Raw genomic sequence first — 27,646 nt, forward strand, 5'->3', positions numbered from 1 at the left:
CCTCTGCTGCTGTTAAACTATAGAATAGATATATTATAGATTATAGACGCTGGATTAGTGTTGTTTTAAAAATTTTATGCTGTTTTATAATTTTAATGTGTCTATATGTTTAATGCACTTAATGTATTTTAATTACTGTATTTATAACATGTTTTATTGCATGTTTGTTAGCCGCCCTGAGCCTGCCTAGGCGGGGAGGGCGGGATATAAATAAAATTATTATTATTATTAATAATAATAATAATAATAATAATAATTTTATGGTGTTTTTGTCTAATAGTTTATTTTAATGGATTTTTTATTTTATGTCATTTTAATTGTAAGATGCCTTGAGCAGGACTCTGAAGAGCTAGCATAGAAATATTCTAAATAATAAATAATAAACAGAAATCTAAGCAACATATTAGAAAATATTATTCCAGCGTAAGCTTTCATCAACCATACCATACTTCTTCTGATGCAATGAATGGGTCCTTATTAGGCAGACCTATGTAAGATATATGAAAAATATAAACAGCAGGTTCAAAGAGCCATGAAATGAATTAAGTACATGGAATTAACTTGCATAAAATCCAAATCTAAACAAAATAACTATAGAGAAATTGTGCTAATGGATTTTTAAGAATGATTCTTATCTTACACAGAACCACTAAATTTATCAGCCAGTCACCTCTTTGGCAGTTAATTAAATTAATTAAAGGACAATCCAACCAAGGCACTTTTAAAACCCCATTAATTACATACTCCCAATGAAACCAGTGTGCTTGACTGTATTTGGATTGTCCCTAAACTTCCAAAAAGTAGAATCTCAAACAGTAAAATCCAGAGATTTTGCTAGAAACTTGCAACACAGCCACATTGGTCAGGTACCATCTTAGTTATCTTTTAGATGCTAAGCATTATCTATTTGTTCCTTTCTGATTGGTGAAGTTGCAGTTTTGTTGCTGTTTTATCAGCTGGGCTGAAGGCTGTTTTTTGTTATCTGATTGTTTTTTCATTCTTATTTATGATGATATTTTTACTAGATTTTTTTTGTTGATCATATTATTGTAGTAGATGGCTTTGATGGATTGTGTATGCTGCCCTGAAGGCCATGTTGGCATATGAGTGGAATACAGTGATAGATAGATAGACGATAGACAGACAGACAGACAGACAAAGATGCCCTTGTTGTAAGCATAGTTGAATCTCCCATTATATTCAAGCAAAGGGAATAGGAGGGGGAATGAGAGGGGGGACACAGATGAAATTGTGGCAGCCTTGCCAATATATGATTGAGAAAGACTTATAACGTAGAAGACAGGTATGCTGATAGAGTAGACATAGTATGCTGCAGAGTGGGGCAGTAAATTTCCATTCCTTAGCAGGTTACTGTTCACCATCTGAACACCATCATGTTTCTGCCCCAAACAAGAAACCCAGATGACTGGCATGTACTGAATAGTTATCAAATCATACCTTCTTGGGTATAGTTTTGGATTGGCTACTAATAACTTCCTAAGAATAATTAAGAATAATTCCTAGACATAAGCCTCACTGGATAGCCTTGCCTAAGATTGCTTAGTATGACACTGTAAGACATATTTGTGAAATGGATCTCACAGCTTTGATAAGTGTATGCAGAATTTTTAAGACCTTCAAAAGATGTGCTATGAAACCTAAGACAAATCAACAGAAGTATAATGTCCAGATCATGCAAAGTGATGGTGTTGCTTTATTCTGCTCCGGTTAGACCTTACCTAGTATTGTGTTCAGTTTCGGGTACCACAATTTAAGAAGGATATAGACAAGTCCAGTGTTCCCTCTAAGTTGATTAGCATGAGCTAGCGCACAGATTTTTAGCCTCCAGCTCACACATTTTTGTCTTAGCTCAGGAAGGATGACCCTGGAGCACACTAATTTATGCAGTAGCTTATAACTTTAATGCCAGTAGCTCACAATGTAGAGGTTTTCTTCACAAGTCTCTGCAGCTTAGAGGGAACTTTGGCTGGAACATGTCCAGAGGAGGGCAATGAAGATGGTGAGGGATCTAGAGACCAAGTCCTATGAGGAAAGGTTGAAGGAGCTGGGTGTGTTTAGCTGAGAGGAGATGACTAACAGGTGATATGATAACCATCTTCAAATATTTGAAGGGCTGTCATATAGAGGATGGTGCAGAGTTCTTTTCTGTTGCCCCAGAAGGTCAGATCAGAACCAATGGGTTGAAATTAAATCAAAAGAATTTTTGGCTAAACATTAGGATAAAGTGGTTCCTCAGTGGAACAGGCTTCCTTGGGAGGTGGTGGGCTCTCCTTCTATGGAGGTTTTTAAACAGAGGCTAGATGGCTATCTAACAGCAATGCTGATTCTGTGAACTTAGATCATGAGAAGGACGTACTTGTGATTTTCCTGCATTGTGCATGGGGATTGACCTGGAGATCCCTTCCAACTCTGATTCTATTTAAATCAAAGTTATCTAAATGCTAACAATAAACAATAATTTGTACAAAAATCTGTATTTCAAAGTTACTATTTTAAAACTTAATTTACACGTTGTGCTACTAGTACTATGGAGGGAGATAACACTTATTTGACAGTTATATCATTTGAGTCCAGTAGCACTATAAAGACCAACAGGGTATAAGAGTTTGGAGAAATCTTGCAAGCTTATACCCTGGAAATCTTTTTGGTACTGGACTTGAATTACTGCAGACCAACAGGGCTACCCACCTGAAACTCAGTTATACAATGAATCCTTGTATTTTCCTCTCTGAATTATTGGAGGGGCATATATCTATTTCAACAAATTTTAAAGGATCTAACTGCTAATCAATACATGTATTAGTCATCAGTTTGGCAGCTAATATAATAAATGCATTGTATGCATATTTTCTTCTATTAAATTCTGGAGAGTCCCCCCCCCCCCCCCGCGCATCCACGAGCACACACAACCTTTGCTTATTCAACACAGATATGCCTTAGCTCAGGGGTGTCGAACTCATTTATTATGAGGGCTGAATCTAACATAAATGAGACCTTGTTGGGTCAGGCCATGTCAGGTTGGGCAAGGCCATGTTGGGTTGGGCTAAGCCATGCCAGGCTGGGCCATGTGTGTACCTATTTAAGATTAGTTAGCAGAGATATAAATTGTATAAAGTACACAGACAAACCCAAATATATATTTTTACAAAACTTAAAACATGCTTAAAACGTTAGCACTTATTGGTTTTAAATATTTTCTTTATATTTCTCCCATGGGATCCAGGGAAATGAGCAAAGGAAGCTCTGGCTTTTTCCTTCCTTCCCCAGGGATTTGTTGGGGGAGGAGCCTCAGGCAATAGAAGGAAGAGAGGCTTGGCTCAGTAGCTTTGCTGTGCAATTGAGAGAGCCTGGCAAAGCAAGCTATTCCTCTCCCCTTCCTCCTCAATGGAGGAGCCTCAGCCAATGGAGAAAATAGAGGTTTTGCTCCATAGCCCCTGTGCAGTTGAGCAAGCCTTGCAAAGCAAGTTGTTATGCAGACGGAAGCAAGATATAAGGAGAAGGACGCAGATGACAGACTATTGCTTGGGGGGCCTGATAGGAGCTCTCCGAGGGCCCCGAATTGCATGTTCGACACCCCTGCCTTAGCTGCTTTCTAGATAAAGAATCTAATTTCAAAAAGCCTCCCCCTCCCCCGTTAGTGTAAATGGCACTTTTTGAGGTCTGTCTATAAATGGAAAGCTGGCTTGTGGATCGGGTTTGTAGAAATATGCGGCGTTATGGACTGAAAAACAGCAATATAAATGAAGCACATTAATATAATGGTGTGTTTTTTTTCCACGCTAGCTCCGAAAGCCAAGAATTCCGTGTAGGTTAAAGGTGATAACAATAAAGGCACTTTTGACCTATTTTCCACTAGTGCGGCCACAATTTCCTCACTTAGACGCTGCTGTTTGCTTCCCCCCCCCCCCTTTCCCTCTAAATGGACCGACAAAGAGCCTTGAATAACCACCACCACCCAGTTTCTGCTGAAGGTGCATAGGATTACCCCTGTGGCGGCGAAGTCTCTTTGGCGTTGTGTTGATTTTGCTTCACTGACAGCAGGGCGGAAGGTTGAGGTGCTGTGTGGGTAGCTGGACACGGCTCTCTCGCCGGCCTGTTAGCTGTTCGGCCTCTTTTTCTCTCAGCCCGACAGGGGAAAACCAGGCGCCCTTCCCACCCCCTTCCCGGTCGCCCTGAGGGCCTCCTGCCTATTCCCCTCACGTTCGTTTCACGCCTCCTCCAGGCCTCTCTACACAATCTTCTTCCCTCCTCTTCTCCTTGAGGCGCGTCAAGGGGGAGGCGGGCGGGAGGCAGGCAGGTGATGGGCGCGGTTAAAAACCGCCGCCAACAGGGAAGAACTTTTAACGCTCGGAAAGCCAGCGGAGGAGCCCGTCCCCAGCCGTCTTGCCCGAAGAGACGCGGCTTCCTGACGAGGAGAGAGTAGTGAAGCCCGGCCCCGGCAGTGGGGCTCCTTTTCCCGCCCTCTCGGTCCATGGTGCGCTAGGCTCGGAACGGCGCCAGGGGCTTTGATTTCCCTCAGACGCTGACAGGTGAGGCTCTCTCGACTCTCTGAGGACTGGCAAGGAAAAGGAAGGGGTTCTTTCTCTTGTTCTTCCCTTGTCCCCTGTGGTCCAACTTAAAAGAAGTGACTTTTTAACTCCCGAAGATGAAAACTCTTGGGGCTGAAATCCGTCGCGACCTTGAAGGTTCTTCTTTCACCCCGATCTCATAAAAACGCTTCATGATTTCAATTCATATCTGGTATTTCTGGTTTATGGGAGCGGGCTTGCTGAAGCATCCTGACCCGCTTCATAGGCTCAGATGCACATTTTCCCCCTTTGAAAACTATTATTTTGCTGATTTCGGTGTTTAAACAAAATTGGAGGGGTTTTTTTTAACTATTGTGGTGCTTTGGGAAGAATTCAGTTAATGACAAATGAACAGAACAGCAATACAACTGAGGAATTTAGAACAATTCTTGAAAAGCAACTCGGGGTGGGTGGGTGAAGGGACCAGAAAACTTGAATGATATAGTAGGTGAGTCCAGGATAGCTGTGGTTAGATGACTATGCTTAAATTTCTTTATGGGTTGTAATCAATAATGAGTATTTTGGAAGGTGATGATTATGGAAATAGTTTATGTAGTTTTGATGAGATATCCTGGTCTTAAATTCAGCCAGCTTTTTTCAGTTTACCTAAATTAAAGAGGAAATAGTGGAGAGGGAGGGGATGAGACAACTCTGGTCTGTAATTGACTATTAGCCATACTTGCTAAGTGGAACCTCCCCAGTCAGAGGCAGTACATCCCTGACTTCCTGAAGCTGGAGTAATCAGCAATGCAGTTCTGTTGCATTTATGTCCAGTTTCCCAGAGATGTCTGACAGGCTACTGATGGAAACACAATTCTGGATTAGATGGTGCTTGGTCCCATCTAGCAGGGTTCTTCTTATGTTAGAATTTCCTTGGAGTAATATCTTCAGGGGAATAAACCTCTTTCATATATCTCCTGACTGGATTTTCTGCTCATAGTAATGGTCCATTTAGTTTTAGCAGGGCTTTCCCAGCTGGCAAGTTCCTTTTATTTATTTAGATGTGGGATAAACAAGGCAATGTGGCCCAGTCTGAGTCTTCAAAAAGAGGACTGATGTTTAATTGACTTGCAGGACAGGTTTGGTAAATGTGGTGCTTAGGAAAGATGCTGTGGAATCTCAATTGCTCTCTTGCTTTTTGTTTCCTTTTATTTGAGTGACCATGATGAACTAATCTGCAGACAGATCACAGGATTCTGTCATCCATTAGTAAGAAGAGGTTAATTTTTAGTTGAGGGAGATCAAGGGTCTCATTTTTCCTTTGTTGAGGCATGAAAATAAGAGTCAGGTTGTGTATTGTTGCCTTACACAAGAGATCTTGGACAAATCACCTTATCTAAGTTACAAAATTCCTTCAGAAGTCCATGTGAGACTGGAGTCATTCATGATTGGGAACCAGCTGACCTATTCCTCAAATGATATTTCAGTTGAACTTGCCAAGTATGGACATATACACTTCAGCACCTTGGATTACTAAATTTGGAAATAACATTTCCCCCCCATTACTTAGAAAACAAATCAAGTCTTACTGGGGCAAGTTCACATTTTTATGCCACTGTCTCCCTCATTCCCTCTTGTTACAGTTGATCCTGTTTCTATTCAGTAGCCTCAACTTCACTTCTGTTTTTTCCTCCTGATATAGCAACCTCACATTTGTATTGGTGTCTCACTTCTCAGTGTGAATTTCTATAATACTGCTGTAATAAGTATGACAGCATGCGTTAAACGTGTTGTAATATATTTGCGTTGGGCTTACAAAGATGCATGTTCAAATGTCTACCCTGCCACTACCTAATTGGATAACTTTGGGTGAGTCTCTGACCTTGATCCAGAGAGGTAGCAAAAGAAAGGTTACCCAGGATTGTTGTAAACTAAAATATTACTCTGAGCTCATCAGAGGAATGATATGTACTCCTCAAATAGGTAATCAGATCTCTGATAGCTCTCCCATGCATTTGATGTTTTGGGCACTGTGCATGCCACCCAATATGCTACATGCGTAATTTTTTGCTGTTATAATGTAGTATATTTGCTCAAAGTCTGATCTTGAAGAGCATCTGCCCACTAGAACCTGTATCTGTACATGAATTGCTATTTTTAGTTCGGAGAAGATGAGTTTTATTCTTGGCTCTCCATTCGTAATGTTGAAACAGCGGCAATCTGTTGCTCAAGTCAAAGTTGTTGTGAGGATAAACGAGATTAGAATCATTAAGTTCTTTCCATATGATATATATTGTAGAAATAAGTAATAAAATGATGATGTAGCCAGCTGTATCTGCTGGGTGCCATACTGGATTGTATCTGATCATTCTGCTTAGCGTATGGTTGCATGTTCCTCCAGCACAGAAAGCCTTCCTCCAACAGAAGAGCCAGTTGCACTGAAGGAAAGGAGTGCCATTAGCACAGTGGCAGTCGTAGCATATAAACCCTTGAATGTTGATCCTACTAGGTTGCATAGAACTACTGAATCTTCCAATGGCAACTAAATGGAATTTAATGCTAATGAGGAAGAATAACCTTATGTGGTTGGGAAATTTTCATTTAGTCTGTAGAGCAGAAAGGTACTACTCTGCCTGCACCTTTGATCTCTGCTGTGTTTCCTCTAACTGTAGGTGGAATACCAATGCTTGAAAAAAAATATCTTCACTGAAATAAGGGTAATCACTTTTCTGCAAAACTTTTAGTGGCTTCAACTCTATCTTCAGCTCCCCTCACCAAATGTTCTAGTATGCTGGTTGGTTCTCAAATCTGATCAAGTCATTTTTCCACAGAATTCCAGGCTTTCCTTTCTACCCTTTGTGGTACCAACCAAAATCAGGACAGCCCCTTTTCATATTGTGCAGAAAACCATGTATGCCCCAGGGAGGTCTCCACCCTCTGATGTCCTCAAGAACAATACAGGGAGGATGACATTAACTACAATTTAAATCCAAGTTTAATTAATCTTTGTATTTATATATAGCCTAAAAGGTTAGGTCTCAGAATGTAGCTCATACTCTTGGGCCAAAACTCCGAAGTCTGTGACCCAAGTTCCAATCCAGTGATTCTTAATTGGGAGTCTCCCTCCAGGAAGTAACCTACAAATTTTATGTGGGGCATTCAGGAGAAGGTTCAGGAATTTAGGCAGAATGATGGTTTCTGGTGGCAGACACAGGACACTTGTTTTATATTGCTCACATCATATTGAGGTAAATACCTAAAAGCCTAGATTCTTCCTACAGGACCTTTAAAAAGTATCACACAGCATATAAGAATCAGACTGACATTAAAAAGTTGACTGATGGACATTGGCCTCAATGTCTCACTGAATGACCTTATGTGGCCTGAGATCTGTATGTATAAATACATCCCAAGCAGTAGCTGTATTAATCTTTTGGTGGAGTCTTTGGCTCCTTATGCTGAAATAAATTCCTTAATTGTGTTCATCTTTAAGGTGCGACAAGACTCCTGTTTATATAACTAAAGTTGCTTTGTTTGGACTGGTGTTTTTATGCCCTAAGTTCTGTACTTGTTGTGAGCCTGTTCAATATCTCAGTTCCTCCACCACTTGCTTCTTCACTGAGTCCTCTTATTGAGCTGTCTGTTTCATCAAAGCATGGACTTGCTGTGGTTATGAAATGCTCTTTCCAAGAAGATGCTTTTGTGAGCCACCTTGGAAAGGCACCACATAAACATTTTAATATATAAATAAATCGGAACATTCTGTTATGATTCTGGTAGTTAGTATATTTATTGGCTGCTTTCCTCTCCAAAGGGAACCAAAGTGGCTTATAACACTCACGGTTGCCAACCTGGGGTTAGGAAATTCCTGGATAACTTGTGGAATGGAGTCTTGCAAGGCTGGAGTTTTCAGAGGGGAGGGAATTCAGCAGAATCCACCCTCTGAAGCTGCCATTTTCTCCAGAGGAATATCTCTCTGTAGTCTGAAGATCAGTTATAACTCTGGGAGAATTCCAAGCCCCACCTGGAGGTTGGCAGCCTTATAAAAGTAAAATATAATCAAAATACTTTTTAATATTAAAAAAGGTTTAATGTTTACAAGTAAAAGTAACCAACTATTTTTTGGGCTAGTCCTGACTCTAGTGGGCCACTTGTCCAAGATTACAAGGCATAACATACAGGCCATGAGCCAAGACCTTTTGGGGGGTTTTGCCCTTCAGCTCATGCTCCATTGTGATTCTAACCACAAACAAAATTGATACCTGAGAAAGGCAGGAAAGGCAAACAAAAGCGCAGCTGAGATTTTGCAGCTGGCAAGAGTGTTCCTTCTCAATAGGCCCTCCCTGCTCACAGAGCCTCAGTACTTAGATGGGATATAATGGATTACATTATAATGGATTACATGAGCCTGCTTCGTTGGGGAGGGCGGGATATAAATTAAATATTATTATTATTACAAGTTAGAAGCATTGTTTTAGCTATTTTAATTAATCTAATTTCTTAATTGGATGGGACATTGCACTGGAGATAGCAAGCAACTTGTAGCCAGAAGTCAGTTGAATAAGGGTGGAAGAGACAGGGGAAAAAATTTCCATGCTGTTCATAGAAATGGGGGGCAGGTAGTGCCAGGTCTGACTCAGGAAATATTTGGGGACTTCAGGGGTGGAGCCAGAAGATTTTCAGGGTAGAACCAGGGCAAGCACAACTGAACACCGAAGGGAGTTCTGGCCATCACATTTAAAGGGATGAAGTACATTTTAAATGCCTTCCCTGCATTGGAAATAATGGAGGATAGGGGCACCTTCTTTTGGGGCTCATAAAATTGGATCCCTTGGCCCAATCTTTTTGAAGCTTGGGGTTGTTTTTTTGAGGAGAGGCACCAGATGCTATGCTGAAAATTTGGTGGCTCTCCCTCAAAAAACGGCCCATCCAGAGCCTCATATACCCACAGATTAGTTCTCCATTATACCCTATGGGGACCAGTCTCCATAGGGTACAATGGAATGCCCAGTGGATATTTCCCTCCCCCTCTGCTTTCTCCTAACCCTGAAGCAGGGGGAGGGCCTCCGAACCAGGGAATCCCCTACCTCTAACTGGGGATTGGCAACCCTAGGGGTAGGGAATGGTGTCTTGTTAAATTTGAAATTCTGGTATTCAGTTGAAACCTGGCCTTGGGAAAATTAGTTAAATCATATAGCTGAAATTGCTATGATTTATTTATCTTCTGCCCTTGCAAATGACATACAGACACTTTGGAATACCCTTGTGGATTTCTAGGGGATTCCTAGAGCACAGGTTGAAAAATTCTAATCTGTTGGCTTGACAATGTGTTTATGGATTTGATCCTAGATAGTTTTTTTTTTTTCTGGTGCAAGTGGAATGATGGGTGATCTTACTCAGTTCTCTTGTGTTCTGTAGCTTTGGCCCAAGTTCTGTGATTCCTGACATAGTGTTGTTGGGAATGCTCTAATATCAGCAGAAAGCTGGCAGGGACTAACTGTATATATTTGGAGAGAATATAGGATTGCCAGCTCCGAGTTGGGGGGTGGGGGGGGTGGAGATTTGGCGGGGTGGAGCCTGAGGAGGGTGTGGTTTGGGTAGATGAGGGACTCCAGTGGGGCATAATGCCATAGAGTCTACCTTCCAAAATGACCATTTTCTACAGGTGAAATGAACTCTGTCACCTGGAGATCAGTTGTAATCCCAGATCTCCAGCCACCACCTGGAGGTTAGCGACTCTAAGAAAATAACATATGCAGAGCTATCAGCCATAAGAATGCAGAGTAACTTTTGCTGTGTCCCTCTGCCTAGATGCCCAAGGACCAATTTCTCACTAGCAGTTGCTCCGCACCCTGCTTCTGCTTTCTCCAATTAAAGTGATCAATTCCCCACCAGTTGCTGTGTGGGCATATTTTGAGGCTCCCTTCAATTTCCCTTGCAGCTTTCGGATCTCCAGAAAATAAGAGCAGGTTATCACAAGGGAAATTAGAGGGAGCCATGGATCAAAATGCGCCCGCACAGCAACTGAAGGGGAATTGATTGCTTGAGCTGGGGAAAGCAGAAGCCTGGGAGCAGAGCAATTGCTAGTGAGGAATTAGCCAAGAAGTATGAAATACAGTGAAAAAATTCTTTAACCTGCTGTTAACTTCCAATTTCCAGTAAATGTTTGTCCTTCTGAACATTAAGATACATGTCCTGATAGTATATGATGTATCCGTTAAACCAAACAGCCAACAAATAAGTAAAAGCAACAGCAACTAAAATTAATTTGTGGGCTGATTCCCCCCCCCCCTAAGAGCCTCACAAAGAGATGCAACTTATTTGCATTTGTAAAATCATGAGGCTACTCTGAAAAAGCTTCTAGCACTGACCCAGCATAAACTACAATACTTTTGTTTTTTATTTCATAGGAAATTCAAAATATTGGTAAGTAATAACATATTTATTATTTTGCTACCACAAACTTTGCTCTGAGGTCTGTGAGTTTTACTCTAGTAAAGAAAGCAGTTTATTGTATATGACAAATGGATGGAATGGATAACGGTCTTCAGAAAGATGTATCATCTACTTTGCACTTCTGAAATGGTATCAACTTTATTGTATAAGTTGCATAGGGTTCTGATCACTCCCGCTCAGTTTCCTTCATGACAAAAAAGTAAGATGTTTCTTAGCTATTTTTTAGCTAAATAGACCATAGGGTATTCCAGCCAATCAGGTGGCATTAGTTCTGTTCCTGCCACTGACCATCTGAGAACTAATGTTATGAGAAAAACTCAATATTTCCAGTTCTATGTTTGCTTCTTAATATGGTGACGTGGGACATTTGCAAGGAAAATCACTGTGTGGGAGGAAAACCATATTTATCACCTTGATCGCTGTGGGGAAGGGAGAGAGAATAAAAATTGTTAGGGGGCACTTACCTCTTCTTCTGCTCACCTGCTGTCTCCTGCAACTGATTTCTCTAGTCCACTGTTTCCCATTTGCTGGGTTGGGACCCGGTACCGGGCCACGGAAGCCTCACTACCGGGTCACAAGAAAAGTCAAAGCTAGCCCCGCCCCCAGCAAAGCATGACCTCTGCTCTGCTTCCTTCCTTCCACCATCTCTCTGTTGGGCAGAGAAAAGCTAGCCTTGAAGACTGACACAGGCTGCAAAGCCTGAGCTCCATTTGGCTTCCTTCCTTCCCGTCTCTGTGATGTGCAAGAGAAAAAGCTAGCCTTGAAGACTGACACAGGCTGCAAAGCCTGAGCTGTGTTTGGCTTCCTTCCTTCCCCCGTCTCTGTGTTGTGCAGAGAGGAGCTGGGCTGCCTCTCCTTCTCCCCCTCTCCCAGTGTTTGTGAGAAAAGCTGGCCTCCAATGGCACTTTAGATCCATGAAATGTTCTTCAAGGTATGAGCTTTCATATGCCTTGCAGTATGTTCTTTTGGGGAGATTTCCCGGGAGGCCTGGGCAGCAAAGAAGGGGTGTTTTTTTCAGCTAGGAGGGGCAGGGAGTGGGCATTCCAGTAGCTATTTTTTTTTTTTTACCAAACGACTCCTGGGCAGAATTGTTGCTGGCTGGGGTAATCTGATGGTGAGTAAGGTTTTTTTCCCTTTGTCCCCTCTTCTTTCTTTTTCCGTCTGCAAGGGATGCTCTGTCTGTATGGGAGTGGGGGGAAGCAACAGTGGGAGGGCTTCTAGTGCCCTGGCCCCACTGGGGACATTCTGGTGCTTTTTGGGCATTGTATGAGAGAATTTTGGACTGGATGGTTCACTGGTTTGATCCATCATGGCTTCTTTTATGTTCTGTCCATGTCTTTCTTTTCCTTTCTTTCTTTCCTTCCATTTCATTCTTTCCCTTTCCTTCCATTTTTACTGGATGAAACTTTTCTGCTTATCATACTGTTGTTGCAGACATAGGAGCTCTGTCAATGAAAAATTGGCACCCCCCAGTTGTAGCCAACTGGCCTTTCTATGAGATTTCTGTGTGAGTGAGTGAGAGTTAGAGGTGTGGGGCAGAAAGAGATTATTGGAGATTACTGCTGTAAACAGCAGTGGAAGTGATGGTACTATGAACTTGGCACCATTTTACTGGTCCTGCTTTTAACAGCTGTCTGGTACCAAAATTAAACTCCTCCTGTAGATATTAAAAAGGATGAAAGAAGTTCACTGGCTAAATATCTGCACAACAGGTTGCTTTTAAAGGCATGGGAAACAAAGCCAGTAAAAAAGCTGCAATCCCCTCATAAATATACTTTTTGGGAAAAAGCTTGTACGAACTTTATATAACTTGAAATTAATTCATTAATTGCAGTACAATTATCTGCTACCTTTCACAGCAATTCTCCAGTGTTTCAGTCAAGGAAAAGTATGAAAAATGGCTGTCAAAGATTTTCTTGAAACCAAGCAAGCTTGGTTGTAGCTTGAACAACAGCACTTCCAACTGCATACACTGGCCAGTGCTGTTGAGGAAGGGTTGTGTAGGTGGTGCAGGCAACTGAACATGGGCATTAGGAGTGCTTGCAGGCTGGAGAAGAACACACAAACAGATAGGTGCATGCAGGTGTGAGGGTGGAAAGAGAGGACCCTGAGAATGTATGAAAAAGTTGCAAACCACCCACTTTCCACCCCCATTTTGGCACAGCATGAGTTTTAGAGAGATTTTTCTGAAAACAAAGTTACTTCAGAAGAAGAGGCAGGTTTGGGGGAGTGCCCTGGAAGCGACATCACAAGAAAAGGTGGAGTTTTGGTTTTGGTGGAGTTTTGGTTCAGTGTGCCCTGGACGTGACATCACTTGGGCCTTGACCTGGAAGTGACACCACAGGAAATTACATAATTCCTGTCTCCCGGCTCCACCCCCAAAGTCTCCTGGCTCCACCTCTGAATTTTAGTGGGCCACGAAGGAGAAGTGTAAAAATAACCGGGCCACGGGAAAGAAAAGTTTGGGAAACCCTTCTCTAGTCCATTCCAAGTTAGGCTTCAGTACTAAAAAAACAAAAACAAACAACAACAAAACCCTGAGTGAGAGGAAATAATTAGCAGGTAGCATTTGAATGGGAAGGTGGACAGTGAAGGCAGGGTCCCATACCAGGGAGCCAGTTTGGTGTAGTGGTTAAGTGTGCGGACTCTTATTAGGGAGAACCGGGTTTGATTCCCCACTCCTCCACTTGCACCTGCTGGAATGGCCTTGGGTCAGCCATAGCTCTGGCAGAGGTTGTCCTTGAAAGGGCAACTGCTGTGAGAGTCCTCTCAGCCCCACCCACCTCACAGGGTGTCTGTCGCCGGGGAGGAAGATAAAGGAGATTGTGAGCCACTCTGAGATTCGGAATGGAGGGCGGGATATAAATCCAATATCTTCTTCTACCCTCCAGCTTGCCGACTGGCTTGCACCTAGGGTTGCCAAGTCCAATTCAAGAAATATCTGGGGACTTTGGGGATGGAGCCAGGAGACTTTGGGGGTGGAGCCAGGATACATTGGGGGCGGAGCCAGGAACAAGGGTGTGACAAGCATAATTGAACTCCAAGGGAGTTCTTGCCATCACATTTAAAGGGACAGCACACCTTTTTAAATGTCTTCCTTCCATAGGAAATAATGAAGGATAGGGGCACCTTCTTTTGGGGCTCATAGAATTGGACCCCCTGATCCAATCGTTTTGAAACTTGGGGGGTACTTTGGGGAGAGGCAGTAGACACTATACTGAAAATTTGGTGCCTCTACCTCAAAAAGCAGCTCCCCCAGGGAGAGGGGGGAAGAGAGGTCTAATTACTGAGCCATAACCCTGGCCCCATATTTCCATCCAGTTTGGGTACTGATCAATGTTCCCTCTAAGCTGCAGAGTCTTGTGAGCAAAAAAACTACTTTGTGAGCTACTGGCATTAAAATTGTGAGCTACCGGTATTAAAGTTGTGAGCTCCTGCATAAATTATTGTGCTCTAGGGTCATCCTTCCTGAGCTAAGACAAAAAATGTGTGACCTGGAGGCTAAAAATCTGTGGGCTAGCTCACACTACCACAGCTTAGAGGGCACACTGGTACTGATGCCAGTCTCCACCTTTCGTCTCCACACACAAAGCCTGGACGAGCCCGAAGAGGCCGCCAGGAAAATGATCCCTTCCTTCCGCTCCAGCCTTAAGACAAACAAACAGCACCTTCGAAGAGGAAAGGGAAGAGTCCCCACAAGAGACCCGGAGAGGAGGTGGCGGAGGAGAGGGAGAAGGGAAGGGCCAGGGCTGGTCGTACCTGTGGCGAAATGGAGGGGGCTGGATTTCCTGCCGCCCGTGTCTCTGCCATTCACGTTCTCCGGCCGCACCAGGCGCTTCACGTGCTCCACGTCGCCGGCCCTCCCTCTTTCGCTCCCCCCTTCCTTCCTTCTTTACAGCCCCCCCCCACTTTCCTCACAACCCAGGATGAGGCATGGGGGTTGAAAAAGAGGCGTCTGCGGGGAGGGCGAGAAGTTGAAACAGGAAGGGGAGAGGAGAAGCTGCTGGGATTGGGGCTGGGTGGGAAGGGCTGCCATTCCCCCCCACTTTCCAGATTTTTGGCGAGCGGGGGGAGGAGGCTCCAAATCTGGTGTCCCCCGCCCAGGCGGGGGATTTGGGAAGCCTACTTGCACCAAATCCTTCTGTTCTTTTCTGTATTTATGCTGTATACACAGACATATTTGGGAGGGTGTATCTGCTAAGGTAACATATAATTTGTCCCACAAGACTAACTAGATACCTTCTTGGACTAATTTCAGTTGGGCTTCACAGAACCTGAAAGTATGAAGGAGATGACATTTTGCAGGTGCATATGCATTCACTCTCACCTTCTCTAACAAAACTTGGTCTAATACATACATTACTTTACCTTTCAATCTAGATTTTTAATTTGTCCTATTCCTGAAGTGTTACAGCAGGAGTAGGAAACCTCTAGCATGCGTGCCAAATGGCATGCCAAACTATTTTGTTTGGCGCAGTAGCTCCCTTGCTCCACCCTGAAAGCTCAGATATAACTGAGCAGGGATAGGCTCAGAAGAGTCCTTTCCCATAGAACAGCAATTGTTTAAAATTAGAACTTGGATTGTGGTAGTTCAGGGTGAACATCTGAGTGTAAATGCTCTCACTGGTGCCCTTGTGTTTCACTTGGGGCCTAGCTCACATGCAGCTTCTAGAACCAGAAACTATGCAGATAGTATTTTCATTCATTGCAATTAAATTCCTAAGTGTGTGTGTGAAAACAAAAACATTGCTATCTCACAAACCTTTCTGAAGCAACTTCCTTTTAGTATGCAGTGGAATCTGGCCAAGTACAATTCTTGTCTCTCATTCCTTTTGTTTGCTACTATAGTAACATTTTTACAGGTAAATGGTGTGAAGTGGGGGTGGTATTTGGGTAAAAAAATTGCCTACCCCTGTCTTTAAGCAAGTAACAGTAACTCTATTCCAGTTCTAGTTATGGGCAACTTGTCACATGTAATAATTGATGAGTCCAGGTGAGGATGCACATACCATCTACATCAAGACATAGCCAACCAATTCAGTGGGGCTCAGGATAAGAATCACAACAGCATGCATTAGCAAAATTAAATGTGATATACAGAAAATATTGATGCTAACCACCACATTTTCTCCTATTGCGTTCTCCTCTTTCCTCCATCTTGGCCCATACATCATGGAACAAATGGGAGTAAAGTGGGGGGGGGGAGAGAAGGGAGGGGAAGAAACTACAGTTAACAGTTTATCAAAGTGGAATGTATCAAATGATGAAACATTCAAGAAAAGAGAGCCAGATTTCATATCTGTGTCTTTTCTAGATGTATCTACAGAACCCTCTCCTTCAGTATGTCCCTGAAAAAGCCTTGTGCTCCACTGGTAACAACACTCTGGTGATCCCTGGCCCTAGGAAGATACAGCTGTCTTTGACTAGGGCCAGGGCCTTTTCGGGGTTTGATTCCCCACTCCTCCACTTGCACCTGCTGGAATGGCCTTGGGTCAGTCATAGCTCTGGCAGCGGTTGTCCTTGAAAGGGCAGCTGCTGTGAGAGCCCTCTCCAGCCCCACCCACCTTACAGGGTGTCTGTTGTGGGAGAGGAAGGTAAAGGAGATTGTGAGCCGCTCTGAGACTCTTTGGAGTGGAGGGCGGGATATAAATCCAATATCATCATGGTGGAATTCTCTGCCAAATTACATCAGAGCTCTGTGGGACCTTATGCAGTTCTGTTTGGTTGAGGACAGCAAGAGTTTATTATTTGACTGGCGCCTCCTTTTTCTATTCCCCCAAGAAGTTTTGTATGTTTTCTCCCACCACCCCCAAGCAGGATGCCCTGATAATCCAAGAGGTAGGAAAAAACTATAGGTTGCTATCTGAGGGTCTTAAGAAAAACAATTTTAATTAATTTATGAGCTGTTTTTAACCATATATTGTTTTAATGTATGTTGTACATTGCCCAGAACCTGGTGTGAGCTGGAATAGGGTGATTAATTAAGGCTAATAATAATAATACTGATAATACTATCAATTCATTTACTACCAAAAATGTGCCCATGATAGGCTTGCCGATCCCCAGGTCCCAGCAGGGAATCTCACAGTTTTCAAGCTCCCTTCCACCCCCAGTAAGCTGGTCAGTTGGGGGAAAGCCCTGCCCCCAAAGCCACCATGTGCATTTACACTTCAGAAGGCTTAAGACTAAGAACACTAAGAAAGGCTTACTTTTTAGACAGTATGTGTGCCTTTAAATCTATAGAGGCCAGGCTGAATGGGGACAGGGTGAGCCAGCAGAACAACATGGTTGTTCCCAATAGCTGTGAAAGAAGCCCAGACCCTCTGTTGGTTTATAATCTTTTCAGAGGTAATTTGTATAGTAAAGGGTAAACTAGAACATTTGGTTTCCCTGTGTTAGTCTGAAGAACTTGGAATTTCAGCAACAAGGTGAAATTAGATGACCCTATAATTCTGTGACCTGCAGCTGCTGGGGAATGAGGAAATGAAGACTGTATTCAGGGGAACTGCACTGCTGTTTTTACTTATTTTAGGAAATGTGAAAGTCTCCTGGCTCTACCCCCAAAGTCCCCAGATATTTTCTGAGTTAGACTTGGCAACCCTAGTCCATGATCTTTGTATCCATGCTACTTGGCAAGTTGTGTGGCTCTCCTTATCCATGTAACCTGGTGCCTATGCATTGACTGGAAAGCCAGGTGGCATTTAATGTAACAGAATATTTACTGTATTTAGTGAGATTGAGACAATCTCAGCTCTCAAATTCTATAATTCTGTATTGTGTAAGGTCCTAACTACACAATATGCTGCAAGTTTGTTAGGGAGTATCCTGCTTTTATTTGCTGGGGGTTTTTTCTTGAAACTCAAAATGGCTTACTGAAAAACTGAAAAAGAATCTAAAGTCAGTAATGGTATAATCATTCAAAATCCAAATACATTAAGATATCATCTGTGTATATTCCCATTTGTTACAAAACACAAAGTAGACCTGGTCCCATCTTGGCATTACTGACTTTAAAAATTTTGTTCCAACTATTTTAAAAAAGGCTCTAGAACCAGGAATTGGTTCTTGTTTTGTTTTTTTGTGGTGTGTGTGCGGGGGGAGTGCCTCAGATGATCTTAAACAGCTTTTACAATGGAGCACATATGTGTATTCAGGTTAGAATTGCCTACAGCCCATCCAGTCTGATAACATGTCTCTATAGCATTTGCAGCTGCAAAATATTAATAAGTAGATCATTTGCTTTGACTTCAGTATAATTTATAATTGTAGATACACATTTTGTTTTTAATCAATGTATAGAAGCGTGTCACTGGAAAGCAACTATAGCAGCTTTGCAATTATTCCAGCTTGATTGAATCTTGACTACAAATGGAGTACTTAGAAATATATAGGTTGAAATCCAAAGAAATCAGCAGCTAGGTCCACAGGAGTCATGTTTTTCAAACAGCTTTTAAACCAAAAGGACTCTCAAGAGCAATTTTTGATTTGGCATGGAGCCTCCTTTCAAAGAAAATTTCAGCAGATACACACTACTGAAGCCACAGATAGCAGGAAATTGGTCTCCAAGACCATTTCCCAGAATCATGGTGGAGTGTGAGTTAACTGCAGGTTTTTATCAGGATCACAGTTTTATGCTACAATCCCATTTGACAGTGGAAATTTTCTATATACCGTATATATCCCTTACATGCTCTCCAGCTCCCCTCTGGTTTTTTAAATCTGTTCCATGTTTGAATCTTCAGCTTCTTCAGATCTGTGTTGTCAACTTCCTAAAAGGCACAACATGGACTCACTTCTAGACTAATGTACTTCATATTGGTTGTGCAATTTCTTGGAAGGGACTGTGATAGAGTATCTGTTTGGCACATAGAAGGTCCAGAGTTCAATCCTTGGCATCTCCAGCTAAAAGGATCAGATGTAGGTGATATAAAAGATGCTTACCTGAGATGCTTACCTAGATAGCTTGGAGAACCACTGAGTAGACAATAAGAACTTATTTTATTAATTCAAATGTTCACATCCTGCCTTTCCACATGGCTGAAGGCAGTTTACGAACTCAGATTCAGTAAAATCTCCCAATCTCCCCCTCTCCCTAAAAAATGGCTGCAGCCCCATTAAAAGCTGTGGCAAAGAGAACAGCCTTGCTATGCCTCCTGAACACCTCTAAAGCCTGTGCCCTTCTTACCTTCTTACCATAGGGTGGGATAGGGTCAGATTAAAGCCAACTGACACCTGAAACATAGCCCTGCAATGGTGCCCCTCAGCCCTACCGTTATTTAAATGACAAGACACTGAGGCTCAATAAGTGCTGAAGGTGAAATAAGAGATTAAGAATTCAGTTTGCTTCCAGGCCAGACCCCACAACAGTATTAAATATAAATTTCTGTTTTTTAAAAAATTAACACTTAGTAGCAGCAAGCAATATAAGCAAAGTCAAGTGCAGCAGTGAAAGAGTTAAGGACATGATACCTAGAAGGAAAAACTGTGGTGTCATAAACGTGCTTATTTTGCTTAATAGTTAATATAGGGCTAGAGTGGGAGCTATGATAGAAAAAGTACAATGCCAGGTCAATACCAGGCAGGCCACTGCAATATTCCCTGCAATATCAGGAAATACTACTGGTATTCCCTGCAATACCATGCAGGGAAGCAGCTAGCAGGGGCAGTGTGAAGATCACAGCTGGGGCATGAGAACATATGGGAAGAGATGGTACTTGAACTAAGTCTCTTGGGCACAATCTGTCTTCATCTAATTGTACTGATGGCTATCAAATGGACTAAAATTTGCTGAAGATGGTTACAAATAGGGATGAGCATGAACCACATTTCTGCTGAACTATGAACTGAACTACAAACTGATGTGCCGGTTCAAACTGGTTCATATCAGTTTGGGAGCTATTTAAAGTTTAAACTCCTGCTTTAAATGGCTTTGAGACATTTAAACCAAACAGCTGAGTGGCAGTCCTTGCCACAAAGTTGTTTAGAAACCCCTGCTTTATGCTCTCTGCAGTGGGGAGCTCCCAGCTGCTCAGCTGTTTTTCTTGAAGAGTAAGTGTATCCCTGCTTTCCATGAACCACCACAAACTGCATCAAAATTTGTGGAAGTTCATGGTGGTTCTTTGGTTCATGAACATCGCTTCGTGAACCATGAACTGGCTAAAATTCATGACGCATTTCTGTGTGTCAGCCAGTTTGTGCCCATCCCTAGATACAAGAGTTATTTTACGTGCTAGTAGAAACAGCAGGCCCATAGATACAGGAGGGCTTCTGGGGCCCTACCCCCTGACTTCCAGTCAAGGTCCCTCCAACTTAGGGCCTTCCGATCCATACAAGTAGGACGGACGGGTGAGAGGCAACTGCAGTGGGTCTTCCTGCTTCTTCCAGCCGGCTGCAAAAGCAGAGACCAGCCTCTCAGCTCTTTAAAAGCCCATGCAATTTATAAGAGGGGAGAAAAAGTAAATCTTTGGAGGGGAAAGAAAGGGCAATGAGACCAGGGGTTGGAACAAAGGAGCTGAGGGGACTTTTTAATTTTGTCAGCCCCCCCCCAGTTTCCCCAGTACCCCCTGACTGGAAAAATCCCGGCTATGAGCCTGAGAAACAAAGAAGTTATATATCTACCATAAATATATCTTGTGTCAGCTGTCTCCTCTTCACATAATTTCAGATGCACTACAAATCTATTTTAAATCAATAATTTTGTTGTAGTGTCTCTTAAAACCTTATTCTGAGACCTCTGTTCTAGTTTTCCATTTTGTGTTCTGTTTTAGCTAGTGTAGTACATGACCACTGGTTTCCTTCTTGAAGATGGAAGTGGTAGATTTCCGAGACGACATTTCACCTGTGCTTACGAAGCTACACTGGCTGCTGAAGTTGCCAACCACCAGGTTGGGGCCTGTTGATCTCCTAGAATTACAACTGATCTCCAGACTACAGAGATCACTACCCCTGGAGAAAATGGCTGTGTTGGAGGGTGGACTGCATAGCATTATACTCTGCTGAGGAACCTCCCGTTCCTATATCCCACTCTCCCCAGGTTCCATCTCCAGGAATTTCCCAGCCTGGAGTTGGCAGCCTTACAAGCTGCCTTTGGGTTTATAAGCACAATTCCAACAGTATTGATCTAGAAAATGTTATATGCTACATAATTACTACCTAAGGAGTATTTCCTATGTCTGAAATCCCTTGTTATTGAGCACTACACAGGCCTCGTTTGCCAGACACAGCTAGATGTGATGGCATCCCCACGCTGAACCTAGGAATGCTGCTGTCATTTTAGTGCCTAACAGATAAGATTTTTAAAAAGTTGTGAGGGCTGAGCATTATTGAACCCACAGCTAGGGTTACTAATCTCCAGGTGGTAGCTGGAGATCTACTGCTATTATATGTCATCTCCAGGTAACAGAGATCATTCATCTGGGGAAAATGGCTGCTTTAGAAGGTGGACTGTATAGTATTATACTCCACTGAAGTCCCTTCCTTCCTCAAACCCTGCCTCTTCAGGCTCCACTCCCAAAATCTCCAGGTATTTCCCAACCTGGAGCTGGCAACCCCACCCACAGCACTGTGGCATGAGGCACTCCTTCCCCCCACACACTCTTACGCCTTTTAAAGTACTGGAACTGCTATTCTCCCCACACAGCACTAGCATTTGGTCAGTGTTCGCCACAGTGAACATGTGAAATGGAAAAGCATGGCTTCAGGGATGTGCAGTGGACATGTGATGGGCAGCAACAATTTTGCTGAGGCTTCCTGTCCAGTCTTTATTAAACAAACTCTGATCAAACCTAAGTGTACTTCTAGGAACATGTAAAGCAGAACTCAGACCTTGGCACGCTCAGGCTACAAAGAACCTGATCACAAGTAGTAAGCACGATAACATGTTCCTCAAATTTGTATTGAGGGATTAATCCTGCTAAACCTTCTAGATTTACAGGAGATGTAAAAGGAGAGTGCCTGATCTAAAGCACCTCCAGAAACAGTACTGTATTCTTTCCCAAAGTTTCAGTTTCATTGATCACTTAAGTAACTTCTGTTATCTAAGACTTTGACTCTCTCCAGCAGTTTCCAGCTCTAAACAGCAGTTCCGCATTATATTTCACCAGCAGAACAGAAACTATTTAGACTGCTGTCTCAGTCAGAGGGTGTGTTGCATAGATTTGCTTACAGGTGTCTGAGATAGTTTCCTGCCCAAATCTTATAACCTGACTAAGGGTTATGAAAGGTTATGTTCATGACACATAAGAGGGGACAGATTGAAATGCATCCTGCATATTATATCATCTCAGCTGTAAACAAAACACAACAAAAATGAACTATCTGTAATTAATTTGTGTATAAACTTACAGCTCTGGATGCTGTTATCTTGGATTCACAAGAAAACACCCTGTAGTCCAAGTCTGAGTACCTCTCATTAATTTTATAAGGTTTACCTCTTTCTGCTGGCCTGTGAGGTTCAGAGTTAAATTGGGAAAGGATAAGGAATTTGTTGAAATTTAATTATTTTGCTGATTTTTGTTGCTGCTGCTCTGGTTACCTTCTGATATGGCTTTAGAATGGGAAAGGGCTTGCAATATTAATCCTATGACTTCCATTACAACATGGAAATCCGGGTGGGCAGCTATGTTGGTCTGAAGCAGTAGTTTAAATTCGCAGCAGCTTAAATTCTCAGTTCACAAAAATGTCAAGCCACCTATCCTAAAAAGGAAGAAAAACACACCCCTATCTTTCCGTTTTCCCAGGAGTTGATATCCCTTGTCTTTGTCCTTCCTCTTGTCACTTTGCCTTCCTAATGGATGATATGATAAACAGGGTTATTGGCAGTTAAAGAAATCTTTCCCAAGACTATCTTCGGTAGATCAAGCCCTCTAATCTGCATTCCCCCCGCCCCCTCACAAGCTGTGGTAACTGTGCTGCTAAATCAAAGCACACGTCCTTGTGAGAGTCTGGCTCTTTTGAAATCAGAATTTGCTAATCCATGGTTTCTCTATGACTCTGAATTAAAGTACCTTGTGACACATTTGTTCATTAAAAAACTAGTGCCAATATCAGGATTGAACAGAGTATAATAATAAAGATGCCATGTGTACAAAATGACAAACCTACCCCCCTACCTTGACTTGGCCGATCCATGCTATGGTTACCTCAAGGTTAGACTGATCCATGCTATGGTTACCTCAAAGCTAGACTATTGCAGTGTACTCTACATGGGTTTGTCCTTAAAGACAACTTGCGAACTCTAGTTGGTACAGAATGCCCACTGCCCAGCTACTATCAGTACCAAGCAGAATCTACATATAACTTCCTTTCTACAGGCATTTCACTGGTTACCAGTCAGTTACTGGGTTCAGTTCAAAGTTCTACCAAGCCCTTAATGGCCTTGGAATGATAAACCTGTGGGACTGCCTCTCCTGCTTTGTTCCTTTGCAACAGTTTTGCTCATGTAAGAAAAACCTTATGAACATGTCAGCATGCAAATGGATAATTGCACACACATTCATTGTAGTGACTTCCGCCTCATGAAACAGCCCTTCTGATGTTGTCAGGAAGGCCCCTGTGCTTCTGTCATTCCACAGAATGTGCAAAATCGAAATGTTCAGGAGGGCATTTTTGTAAGGGGTTAGAATTGTAATAAAACGGAATAACACAGGAGATTGCTTTATAAGGGGTAGGTTTGTGATGTATTGCAATTTTTTTTGAACGTATCTTTCTTGTACTGTGCTGCCTTCTGTCTGTGTTACCCACTTCCTGTATTTTGGTATGTCATGCCATAAACAATTTCCCTCTTTTGTTTGCATTATTGTCCCATTCGGTACTTGCAGCCCTACTGCACTGTTAATTGGAGGGAACCTCCATATTCAGAGGCAGTCAGCCTCTGAATACCAGTAAATTTATGTGTGTGTGTGTAACGCCGTGATGTGACGTCACCTCAGAATCAGAAATGAGTGGTGCTTGCACAGGGGACTATATATATATGTACCATGGAAGCACAAAAACTTTATGCAGTATTCCCATTTCTCCATGTTTCTTGGTTAAGTGGAAAATGCTGTTCAAACAAACTACAAAGATATGACTCCAGTAGTAACAACAGTAAGAAATTGAAATGCTAAAATAGAAGCACATCTTACATGACATATTCATGTAGGTACATTTAACTCATCTGTGAATAGATTAACTTCAAAAAAGTTAACTTCCTATTGCTCCAAGTCCCAAGTCAGGGAGAGAAAAAGAGAGGTCCTATCAAGATGAAAAACGGAAGACAAGCAAGGGCCAAGGAGACTCAACATCTTACTGATGAGATATTGGGGCCAACTGTCAAGTGTACCTGAGTGAGAGAATTATTTTAACACAGGGGTGTCACACTTGTGGCCCGGGGGCCGAATCAGGCCTCCAGAGGGCTCCTATCAGGCCCCCAAGCAACTGGCTGTCATCTGTTTCCTTCCCTCTCTCTTGTGCTTCCTTCTGGATCACACCTTGCTCTGCAAGACTTGTTCAATCGCACAGGAGCTACAGAGCAAAGCCTATATTTTCTCCATTGGCTGAAGCTCCTCCCTTGTCAAGGAAGGGAGAAGGGAGAGCTTGCTTTGCCAGGCTTTCAATTGCACAGCAGAGCTACTGAGCCAAGCCTCTCTTTCTTCTACTGGCTGAGGGCTCCTCCCCCTTCTGGTCTCCTGGGGAAGGAAGGAAAGAGCCAGAGCTTCCTTTGTCCAGTTCCCTGGATCCCATGGGAGAAATGCAAAGAAAGCACCTTTAAGACCAGCAAGTGCTAATGTTTTTAATTATGTTTTGTTTTAAGGTTTTTTTAAAAAAAAAAATAATTGTGTTTGTCTGTGTCCTTTATATCTCAGCTACCTAATCTTAAATACATACACACATGGTCCAGCCCAACATGGCATGGCATGGCTCGCCAAGGTCTCATGTCTGATCTGGCCCTCATGAGTTTGACACCCCTATCTTAACCTTCCCCTCACAAATCCTCTTGCATGCAGTTACAATATCCAGCAGTCTCTATATCCTGTTGTTGGCCTCCAGGCTTAACTGGTTGCCCACTTCGTGAAACAGGATGGTGAACTAGATGGACCACTAGACTGATCCATCAAGGTGGTTCTTATGTTCTTGTCCTTCATAAAGATTTCTCACTGTGATAATGCTGAAGCATCTTACTACTAATGTAATTTGCTTTACAAAATGCACCTGTTCACAATCTAATTCTTTTTGGCACAATCTTTTCTTAATAGGTCAAAGGACTCAAACGATACAATGGACTGGGGATCGCTTCAGGCCATTTTAGGAGGTGTAAACAAACATTCCACCAGTATTGGAAAGATCTGGCTGACTGTCCTGTTCATCTTCCGAATTATGATCCTTGTTGTCGCTGCAGAGGAAGTCTGGGGTGATGAGCAAGATGATTTTGTCTGCAACACTCTGCAGCCAGGATGTAAAAATGTCTGTTATGATCACTTTTTCCCCATTTCTCACATCAGACTCTGGGCCCTTCAGCTCATTTTTGTCTCTACTCCTGCTCTCTTGGTTGCAATGCACGTGGCATACAGAAGACATGAAAGGAAAAAGAAGTTCATAAAGGGAGAAGGAAACTGTGAATATAAGGACTTAGAAGAAATAAAAAGACAAAAATTTCGCATTGAGGGCCCTTTGTGGTGGACATACACTACAAGCATTTTTTTCAGGATAATCTTTGAAGTTGCCTTCATGTATGTGTTTTACCACATGTATCAGGGGTACCACATGCCTCGCCTGCTCAAATGCAGCACTTGGCCTTGTCCCAATGTGGTGGACTGTTTCGTTTCCCGACCCACTGAAAAGACTGTCTTCACCATTTTCATGATCGCAGTGTCTGCTATTTGCATTATATTAAATGTAACTGAATTTGGTTACTTGGTGGCAAAGTTTTGTATTAGAAGGTCTAGAAGAGCAGCAGCCACCAGGCATCACCCCAATCATGAGAACAAAGAAGAAAGTAAACAAAATGAAATGAATGAACTCATATCTGATAGCTGCCAGAATACAGTAACAGGATTTCCAAGCAGCTAAGATGACCACAAGCCTACCACACATACAAATGGAAGAGATGAATGGCCATATTCATAATAATTCATAAGTGATTTAACTTAACTATGCAATAATTTAAATGGAGTAAACATGAGCATTAGATCATGTTTGAATTAGATCTATGTGCTATATGTTTAAAAGGTCAAGGTCAGCATAAGAATATAGTGACTATTAAAAATTAAAGAAATAAATCTTATGCATAGCCTTATAAAATCAACTCTGATTTGTTAGAAGTTGGTATTTGTTAGTGCCTTCATGCTGAAATAGATCCTAAAGTGAAAGGAGAGGAAATTGGCTGTGTTCTGGAATAGATATTATTAGTATTACAAGACAGTTTACCACAGTGGTAGCAGTTTTTACCTGTGAATTTGCATATAATTAAAATATTTTTATAAAATCTGAGATTCCATGTTCCTTAATGTTAATATGTATGAATGAGTAGTGTCTTTTTTACTAATATTTTCTGAAAAAAAGAAAAAAGGTAAATGTCTTCTTTTTAATTATATTGGAGGTGAATAATTATAACGTGTACTTACATGCTGTCAATAAAATTTTCCATTCTACATACTGCCAGTTAAAATCATATGTATTTAAATCCATTAATTATATATTCATTTTTGAATGAGATAAGCACTGGTTTCATGTATTGTAGAAGATCTCAATGTCTTTTTTGAGTTTTGGATTACCATTTTCCGTCTACAGTGGTAGAAAAATAGCTGGTTGAATAGCTGGTTGAAAATAATGTGAAGCAGTTTCTTTCAACCACTGTAAACCAAATTCTGCAGCACTGTCTTTCAAATAAAAAAAAAATACTTTTAAAAGTTTTGTTTTATATGTTTTTACAGCAATAAAACAAATTTTACCTGTGCTCTTTGCAAAAGGCAAAAAACTGAAGTTTAGGTTTAGCCAAGCATAAGGTGGTTCAGATGCTTGTGCCTCTGAGAAACCCAAATGACCTTTATAGTCTTGTGAAATAGAGGAGCCTTTGAATTGAAACCAATGTGAAGCAAGGTCTTCTTAGTGTAATTGGCTTCAACTCCTATTGAGTGTAACTAGCCACAGCAGCATGAACACAGGGGAGTCCCACTGACGAAGTGCTGCAGCCTCAGTGATAAAGCCAAAAGAAAAATGAAAGGAATTGTGCAAGTTGACAAGTCAAGGAGACAAGCAATGTATTGGCCTTCCCTCAATCACTTATCCTTTGGTTAGCAGAAGAATATACAGGACTTAATAAAGAAATCCCTGTCATTAAAGGGGTTGGTGCACCTTCCCTAAAAGAAAAGGTGAAAACAATTGGGTTTTATAGTTTAGAGTAAAAGATTACTATAGGAAGAAATGAAAGTAGTTTACACAATTATGCATGACTAGGAATAAGGCCCATTGTGGAGAAAAATAAACAGGCTCTAGAAAGAGGCTCTGGGTGAGTGCCCCCCACCCATGGTGTCTTCCCACCCACCCCCAGCCACCACACACCTCTTCCTCTCAACTATCCCTGCATCCTTGGCACTCTAGTACTCTCCCCACCCATGACATTCACTCAGCCCCACCCTTGCTGTCTTCCCACCCACTCCCAACCCTTGGTATTCACTCACCTC

General features: G+C 42.2%; 1 protein-coding gene across 1 annotated transcript; it reads left to right on the forward strand.

The window, feature by feature from the left end:
* The first annotated feature begins 4,274 nt into the window (after positions 1-4,274).
* On the forward strand, positions 4,275-26,872 carry LOC132568724 (gap junction beta-6 protein-like). The gene is made up of 2 exons (XM_060234818.1): positions 4,275-4,550; positions 25,220-26,872. Exon 2 carries the CDS (start codon positions 25,242-25,244, stop codon positions 26,031-26,033), a length of 792 nt encoding a protein of 263 aa, XP_060090801.1. The 5' UTR covers positions 4,275-4,550; positions 25,220-25,241; the 3' UTR covers positions 26,034-26,872.
* Positions 26,873-27,646: the final 774 nt, after the last annotated feature.

The sequence above is a fragment of the Heteronotia binoei genome, chromosome 3, assembly GCF_032191835.1.
Source record: "Heteronotia binoei isolate CCM8104 ecotype False Entrance Well chromosome 3, APGP_CSIRO_Hbin_v1, whole genome shotgun sequence".
Taxonomy (NCBI): Eukaryota; Metazoa; Chordata; class Lepidosauria; order Squamata; family Gekkonidae; genus Heteronotia; species Heteronotia binoei.